An 8,860-nucleotide genomic window follows, 5' to 3' on the forward strand; every position below is an offset into this window, starting at 1 on the left:
GAGCAGAATGAACAAGACCACATTATCCTATTGAAATCCGTGTTGTTCGGCTTCCGGCAGAAAGCAAGTTCCTGGCCTGGCAAGCGGCAACAGGGGTCACTTCTGTTCTGAACCTTGAACACCAATAACATCTTATGTCAGGAAAACATCGTCTGGAAGCTTGAGAGTCGGGGATGGAGGGAAAAAAAAGCGGAGAATGCACACAGAATCTCAAGCTCTTCGCGATATCAACATAATAATAACAGGCAAATTACTATACTGCACAAAAAGGAACACAAATTTTATCTGATCTTCTGCTATCCAAAGCAAACCAAAAAAAATTGAACGGTTACAACCGAACGCTAAACATACATAAACAAAAGTTACAGTCAGAAGCTGCATAATCTGTCAGGTGCTGTACGTCGCTAACATAGCGTCCACGGAACAGTCAAACAGGTTGCGCTTGCTGTCAGGACCTGCTCGCTTATCTACAGTCGGGCCTCTGCCCATCTCTGTTGTTTAGCGACGATCTCGCTTGGGCTACTGCTGTATAAAACATGTCACTTGGAGCCTTGGAGTACCCGACGAGCTGCTGCATATAATATACTCAAGAAGCAGCACCTGGCACATCTTTGCTTGATCGATTGTACTTCATGTGGCTCTTCACAAGTTGGCCTGCAGCAAGGGCTGACAGGAGAGAGAGCTCGCCAGCAAGCACACTGCCAGCGACAATGGTAGCCAGAAGCTTAGCATTTGCCCCAGGTGAGTCACGATTCGGACCCCTCACACCAAGCAGGTTCAGACATGCAGCCTGTGAAGCAAGACAAGTGCCGCCCCCAACAGTGCCTACCTGAGAAGGGACAGGTTACTAAGACAGATTGTTCGCACAAAATACGGCATTCGATCAGATCACAAATATAAAAGCACGAGGAATAAGTAAAAGATCTGGAAGGATAATGGGGATAGTCATTTCATAAATTCCAACGAAGCTTTTTAGTACTAACTATAAAGTCTATAACATTGCACAGAGCACGAAAATCATAGTACCTCAATAGAAGGCATGGTCACAGAAACGTGAAGGTCACTTCCATCATTCACTGCCTCCATCATGGTTATGCACTGCGAGCTTTCAACATTTTGGGCAGGATCCTGCCCCGTAGCAATGAACAGGGCAGTTACGATATTGCTTGCATGGGCATTGAAACCTCCAAGAGCTCCGGCTACAGCTGACCCAGCGAGATTCTTTACAATATTAAGCTCGATAAGTTTTTGCACAGAAGTCTTAAGAACACTCTGCACAACTCCCCCTTTGACTGTGGCCTCACAAACAACAGATTTCCCGCGACCTTCTATCCAGTTTACAGCTGCAGCCTTCTTGTCTGAACAATAGTTACCTGGTATAAAAAAAGGTCAACGTGAATACCATGACTGGGGAGGGAGGAATGCTAATAACAGATCATAATTATTACAACGAATTTGTTCCATGTCAAATGGAAACCAGCCAGTAAATTCACTATCTCGCTGCTGTTTTTTTATTAAAAAAAGCACTTCTCTTTATGCTTGAGCTTGAGAGTGGTAAAACAATACAGATAGCAACATGAAGATCCCAGATTCAGCATAATCTGGTACAGAGACATACTTTGCTTAGGCTATGACCAGCAGATCGTGCAAAATACTGTTTTGCACTGCATACTGCACTGTTTACAGAGAAAGTTTGAAATAGGAGATGGGTATGAGTAACCTGCTGGGGATAGCCTTGCAGTTGCAATGACGAGTAAGAAAAGGTGGCAATGGTAGCTGAATATGTTCAGCCACAGTACAAGTTTGCTCGGAATCAGATGCAATGCAGCAAACTATGCATTATGAGAAGAACAGCTTGTATTTGACACATTGAGCTCTTGACTATGGAGAGCAAAAATGAAAGCTTATCAAACAATCTGGTACACACACTTTCCTTGGGTAACACTGGCACAGAACCAATAAAAAATATGCATTTTCCATGCTTCAGTCACACAGTTCCTTCAGCAATTCATGTGTAAAATTACTAGCAAGTGAAGAGTTCAAACTTACATTGTGTTTAGTTGTCTGATAATTTTTCTATCGAAGTTTTCTGGTAAACTAACATGCTAGTTTTATTGAAAAAAATGTGGCACACACACTTTCCTTGGATAACACTGGCACAGAACCAATAAAAAGTATGCATTTTCTATGCCTCAGTCAAACAGTTCCTTCAGCAATTCATGTGTAAAATTACTAGCAAGTAAAGAGTCCAAACTTACATTGTGTTTAGTTGTCTGATATTTTTTTCTTGAACAGTTTTATTGAAAGAGTGCAAAACTAGCTTTTCTTTGCTATAACAGAAGGGAAGAACCAAACCAGATAGGCTGATGAGATCCATGTCGGGGAAATCATTCTGCAAGTAGCCCAAGACATCCTCAACACCTTTTGACACCATATTCATTCCCATGGCATCTCCAGTACTACAAGTGAACCTCATGTAAAGGTTCCTACCTGCTAGTGCACACTGAATACCCTGAAGCTTCCCAAATCTGCTGGACCTGTGAACATGAAATAATTCGGATGTCACCTCTAACAGATAAAGCAAGTAGCATTGTCTATGAATTGTATTGATTTTATTATTAAGAAAACAATCACTGAGACATAAAATTGCTAAGATGCAATCCAAGTGTGCACAATTAAAGAAGAAACTAATCCTCTCATGTTTCTGAAAAAACTGACCAAGAAATGTGTCCCTCATACAAGCATGCATATGATACATGTCTAACTGGAAGTCTGGAATGAAAATTAGTATGATGAGGTATGCAATACTACTAACATGGGAATAACAGCAGCTAGGCTTCATAGTAAAACTAGTCTTCTAAAGGAAGTGCCAAATCAGCAAATGCCATATAGAACAACCGAGTTATCCAAACAGATTGTCTGCCAATCGCTACGCCCACAAATGATATTGTAACACCAAATCTCAAATGCATAGCTTGAATGATAAAAATGCCTGCAACTTTTTAATATCTTATCCTCAAAAAGGTGCAAACCAACAACGGATAGTTTCAGTATATAGTACTTTGAAAGAAAGAAAAAATGTGCCAATGTGACTAAGTTTGAAAAATTAAAGGAAAACGGTCAACATAGAGAAGTGGAGGCAACCATAATGGACTGATAAAAGTTTCAAAGTAGTGAAATAACATATTAGGCATAAAGCAAAGTGAGGAAGAACATTAATATTAATGAGAGGCATTATTAATTAAATGTGCAGTGATTTAGATGGTAGAACACATCATTCCTAATAAGCTGATTACTAAATGCTAATAGAAATGCCAGATTACCCGTGAATGCTTATGCATGCAACCAGTAGTAACGAAGAATACGTCGATAGGGTGTGCACATGACCATGATTTTGAAAAAAAATGAAACCTGAGAAAATAGACTCCATATTTTCTTACAAGAGAGAAACACAACATAATCATGCCTTAAATAGTGGACTGGTGTGAACCAAAAAAAAACCTAAAGCTTATCAAGCCTAGAAAACAACAGAACCAAAAGCTTCTAGTGAGATTAAAAAGCAAGTAAGCAGAAGTTCCGAACAATGCAATAGAACAAATGTTTAAAGCTTCTGTAACTTGCAGAAACCGACATTAATTTAGGTTTATGAAATCAAGAAACCAGCTACTAGGATCAACTGCCCTTCTTTCTAAGAACATATGCCGACAGTTACTAGGAAGTACGGAAACCATGTGACGATAAGCCCACATGCCATGAGTAAGATCGTAACCGACAAACCGTGACATTACTGGCGGTTTCAACAAACACAACAGGACAATTCAAGGGCAACACTTCATAAGTATAAATTGATACCATTTGCAAATATCCTGTGGTTGGATAAACGCAACACGACAATTCAAGGACAACATTTCAGAAAGCATAAACATGCATCATTCGCAAATGGCCAATAACAAAACCCGGGAAATAAGGAAACATAAGTACATAATGCCACTGATACTACAATAGGAGGTGATTGCTGTTGCCTCAGGCAGTGCATGTTGAAGTTAGGATAAGCTAATAAGCTGGGCAGTCCCTCCTATCATCATCACCCAAATAAGAAAAGGACACTTGGTTTGTGGGCAATCACCTGACCAATATATTAATACCATGTCATTCTAGCCGCCAACATCATGACAATAGTCAAACAGCACAAGGGATATTTAAAAGGTGCATCAAGGGAATGCATTTTTAACTACTATCAGTGTACCCCCGCACTGTCCTCTATAAGTAGTTAGTATTAGTTAAGCAGATTCATATCCCATTTTAAGTAAGCAAGCAATCTTCAGGTCGACAAATGGAAAAGGATGTTTACCTATTGAAGACAGCAGACAGAATCTCAAAATTGGTAATTGTCTCGACGAACGCCTTGAGCTCCGCTGCCCTCTTTATCGACGGCAACTTAACGACAGGCGCACGAGACATTGCATCCCGGAGCAGCACACTGACGGCGCCCCCAGACGCCGCGATGGCTCTGCAGCCGCGGTTGACGCTAGCCACGAGACATCCCTCGGTTGTAGCCATGGGAACATGGTACTGTTTCCCATCCAGGAGCAGCGGCCCGGCGACCCCGACCGGCAACTGCACGTACCCGATGGGCATCTCGCAGCATTGCCCCAGGATAGCCTGGTAGTCCATCCCGTCGAGCGGGAGCCCGTCGACGCCCCGCCCCGTCATCCGCCGTAGCGCCTCCCGCCGCAGACTGGCCGCGCGGCGGCAGTCTCCGAGGCGCGACTCGAGGTGGTGCGACGGCAGCGCCCCGGACACCACGGCGGCAACGATCTCCTCGTCCCCGCCATGCAATGTCTCCGGCGCGTCGGCGGCGCGCGTTTGGTCGGGGGAGCCGGCGCCCTGGTCGCGGCGGGCGGGGGTCTCGGGGTCCGCAGACGGGATGCCGGTGCCGCAAAGGCTGAAGAGGTACACGATGGAGGCCAGCTGGCAGACCACGGTGACGAACTCGCGGCCGCCGAGCGAGAACCGGAGCCGGCGGTCCCTGTCGCTGCAGAGGCGGAGCAGGTCGCAGGAGGAGAGCACGAGCGAGATCATCGCAAGGGCGTTTGTGATCCACGCCGGGATGGGCAGCGACAGCGAGCCCCCCGCGCCGAGCGCCCTCAGCGCCGCCGCGATGCGGCCTCCGAGCCGGCGCACGTCCATCCACCGCCGCTCGGGCCTCGGGCTTAACCGGCCACGGGCCACCGTCAGGGGGTTACGAGCGGAGAGCGAGAACCGGGGGCGCGTGCGACGATTGTGTGTCGTGCCGTGCGTGCTGCCGGTGCTGCGGGAGAGTGCGTAGCATGCCGGACCGGCGCTGTGCGGCCTGCTGGGGGTTCGATTCGTTGATCGGACGGACGCGGAGTGGCCGCGGGGTTTCTCGCACTGGTGTGCACGGAATCCGCAAGGCCGCAGCGTCGGAAGAGGCGGACACGGGCGGTCTGGACATGTTCCACTTTAAAACGGGGCTGTTTCGGTGTTGGAGTAGATTCAGTGACGGAGCCTAAACTTTTTCTAACAGAGGCTAAGAATGTGTTTAATTTGAGGTCAAAATAGAACGAGGCAGGAGCGACATCGTTTCCTCGATTTTTTGGATTGCACCGCCACCAAAAACTAATCCGGGGTTTATTTCGTCTCTACGTGACTCTCAGGGTCTGTTTGGTTGGACTGTGTGGCTGTAAAAAAAGTTGTTGTGAGCTGTAGAAAAAGCTGTTGTTGACTGTAAGTTGTTAAAAAGCTAAAAAAACGTTTGGTGAAAACCACTAAAAGCCGTTAAAAGTTCTTCGATATATGTTTCACAGTTCCATCCGAAAGCCACTGAAAGCAGGTCCAGGATGCTTTCAGTTTTGCACTGCGAGAAAGTCGGCTTTTAGAAAAAAACCGCTCCCTGCATCAACCCTTTGGTTTGACTTTTGGCTTTTAGGGGGCAAAAGCCAAAGCCAAAAGCCAAACCAAACACATCATCAACCAAACACTATTGAAATGGTGGCCGCCTCCTTTCATCCCTCCATGTGCATCCAACCAAACACAACCTAAATCAAACTAGTATAACGGTATAATTTTACTAAATCACTCACAGATATATGTAATAGTTTAAAGTAGTATTATATTCCATCAAAACAGTATTATATTAAAACATGATGAGCAGTAAAAACCACAAAATTACATGATAAGATTATATTATATGCTTATACTATATACGTTTTAAATTTTAGTATTAATTTTAGTGAGTAGATTGATGTGGATAAATGTATATTTTAAGTATGTGTTTGTGTGTACATAGCTATATAAAATATTTTTTAACTGTAAATAACATTGTTTGTAGAGTGAAGTTTAAACAATAAGATAGAATATTGATGAAGATAGCCTTAAATTTTGTTTATCTGTATCTTGAACGAAAAAGATTGGAAGGGTATTAAATCTCATTGTAATTTAACGCGACTCGCATGTTGGCAAACGAGCGGACAGGGGCCGGACACGGTGCCCGCGCCGCCGCCTCGGCGAGCCCACTGTTTCAGCGTTTCCTTTCTTTCCTTGCAAGCTAGAGGACGGAGAGGTTTGGTCAGACTTTCCGTTTCACTTCCGCCGCTTGCCGCCGTGACGATGGATTTGTGTACGAAGGCGTCTGCCGACGTCCAGGGTGCGGCGATCATGACACCTGTTGGTGAGCCGTCTGAAGCGCTAAACGCATGACTGAATTGTTCCCAACGTAAGCTAGTGGCTGTGTTAAGCAGGCGACAAGACATTGGAGGACGGGTTCGTGCGCGAGCGCTCACTACCTGAAGTCAAAGTGACATTTACGTGGAAATGGACACATTATCATATCCATATCCAGTGCCCGATCTAGAATTTAAATTTAAGGTAGTCGAGCACAATTTTTTTTGACATATAATACTATGTATAATTCGGTACCGCATATATATAATTTTCACCGATTCAATATATGAGCAGAAAATAAACAAAATATCTCTTAATACATTTAATTCATCTAATTAGGCTGCAAGATGCATAGATTTGTTTCTTTAGACCTAAACGATGAGTACTAGTTTGTTTTGGAGCCAAATTCTCCGGTAGTCGAAGGCTTACCTAGGCTATCCTCTAGGTCCGCCCCTAATCATATCTATCGTGTATACCAAGTATACAAGTGGTACGAGCAAGGTCAGAGTCAAAAAAAATTTAGAACAGACTAAATTAAATCGTTAAAACAATATAATCTCACTAAACTACCCACAATAGACAAATATAATAGTTTAAAATAGTCTTATGTTTAAAATGGATGGACAATAAAAATATAAATCTCTACTACTCTATAAGCCAATACCGTGGGCGTCCACATCTTCACCACATGGCTTCGCCACCGTCCGCGCCCTCCCCCTCCACCACGCCAACCACGCACCGGCTCTCCATGGAAGGGCGCGGTCCACGGCGACCCCAACCTCGGTCTCCATGGAAGGCGCTCAGATCCACTCTCTCTCCGTCGACCACGCACCGGCTCTCCATGAAAGGGCGCAGAAGTTGTCGCTAAACCCTAAACCCTAAACCCTAAAACCCTAAAACCCTAAACTAAGAAAGCTTTTAGGAGAGACATGACAACAAGTATGAAGTGTGCTGGTGGTGGTGTAGAAGTTGTCGCTTCACCTGGAGATCCTTGAGCCACATCTCTTCTTAACAAGGCAAAAGCATTTTGATATAATCAATAGGCAAGTTTTTTGCACTCTCATGTGTAGCAACTACAAGTGCCTGCTTGCTTAAGCAGTTCAGCAAAGTGTTCTTACTTTCTGGAGACAGTACTTTGTTGGCATCTTCAGTTTCAGGTGAGCTATCCTTAGCATCTTTTCTAGAGACCATATGGAGAAACTTAGACCAAGAGATTGTTGCTTGGTAGCGAAAATCAACACAAGAGATTCACTAGATTAGTTTTCTGCACAGCTGTGTCTATGTGCTTGCTTGTTGCATCCCTACTTATTAATTGTGCTCTGCGTCTATCTCTTTGTTCATTATTTTGTTGTATAGAATTTAACAATGCGTCATTTATATATGATGTTTTTCACAGCTTGTTTTGAATAGGTGGATTGGGAGGCGATATTGAAAATCACCTATAGGGGGGGTGAATAGGCGAAACCTGAAAATTACAAACTTTGAACACACACTTCACTTGGGGTTAGGGTTAGAAATATATAATTATGAATTCGGAGTGCGGAAGATAGTTCTCCTTGCTATGGTGAAGCGCCCCAATCCTTTTGGGACTCAAATGTGATACAATTACTAGTCCCAGGAGACTAGTAAACACATTTATATATCAGATGATTCCAGATCTGCTTAAACGAGACAAACCTATAAAGGTGGCGATCAACTTTAAGAGTTGGTCCACAACTCAGGACATATCATCAGAGTGGGGCTGAAGCAGCCCGATATACGCAACGAAGCAAACCAGCGGCCCAACAGCCACAAGCAAGGTTGGGAATAGGCGTAACTCTTACCCGATCAACAATCTTCTTCTCTGAAAAACAACAAATAAGCAAGGGTGAGTACTTACGTACTCAGCAGCCCACCTTCACTCGCGGAATGGGGAAATCAGATATAATGTATGGAATATGTGGAGCTGAGGATATTTTGTAGAAATAGCAATATTTGATGTAGGGTTATTTTGTAAAACATTTTATATTTTTCAAAGCGCATCCTCTCCCAAAGGAGTAGGAAGTTTTTAAATATAGAACAAAATCCCTGAAAGGGAAATGTGCCCTTGGGCCATTTCTAAGTATTTTGGTGATTTAGTGTCCAACACAAGTGCTTAAGTGATAAACTATGTCAAATGATGGATAAGGTGCAAATC

The 8,860-nt window shown here is 43.9% G+C and overlaps 1 protein-coding gene across 1 annotated transcript; it reads right to left on the reverse strand.

Moving 5' to 3' along the window:
* Nucleotides 1–227: 227 nt before the first annotated feature.
* LOC103627645 (3-hydroxy-3-methylglutaryl-coenzyme A reductase 1) lies at nucleotides 228–5,476 on the reverse strand. Its single transcript, XM_008647942.4, has 4 exons — nucleotides 4,352–5,476; nucleotides 2,356–2,537; nucleotides 1,027–1,373; nucleotides 228–829 (listed from the first exon to the last, which is right to left on the reverse strand). Exons 1-4 carry the CDS (start codon nucleotides 5,188–5,190, stop codon nucleotides 587–589), a joined length of 1,611 nt encoding a protein of 536 aa, XP_008646164.1. The 5' UTR covers nucleotides 5,191–5,476; the 3' UTR covers nucleotides 228–586.
* Between the last annotated feature and the right edge of the window lie 3,384 nt (nucleotides 5,477–8,860).

The sequence above is a fragment of the Zea mays genome, chromosome 5 (genome assembly GCF_902167145.1).
Source record: "Zea mays cultivar B73 chromosome 5, Zm-B73-REFERENCE-NAM-5.0, whole genome shotgun sequence".
Taxonomy (NCBI): domain Eukaryota; kingdom Viridiplantae; phylum Streptophyta; class Magnoliopsida; order Poales; family Poaceae; genus Zea; species Zea mays.

Coding starts and splice junctions, on each gene's coding strand:
- LOC103627645 (XM_008647942.4), bottom strand. CDS start 5,190: ATGGACGTGCGCCGGCTCGGAGGCCGCATCGCGGCGGCGCTGAGGGCG. Junction 2,538..4,351: donor CTGTCTGCTGTCTTCAATAG/GTAAACATCCTT, acceptor TCATGTTCACAG/GTCCAGCAGATTTGGGAAGC. Junction 1,374..2,355: donor GGATCTCATCAGCCTATCTG/GTTTGGTTCTTC, acceptor TTTTTATACCAG/GTAACTATTGTTCAGACAAG.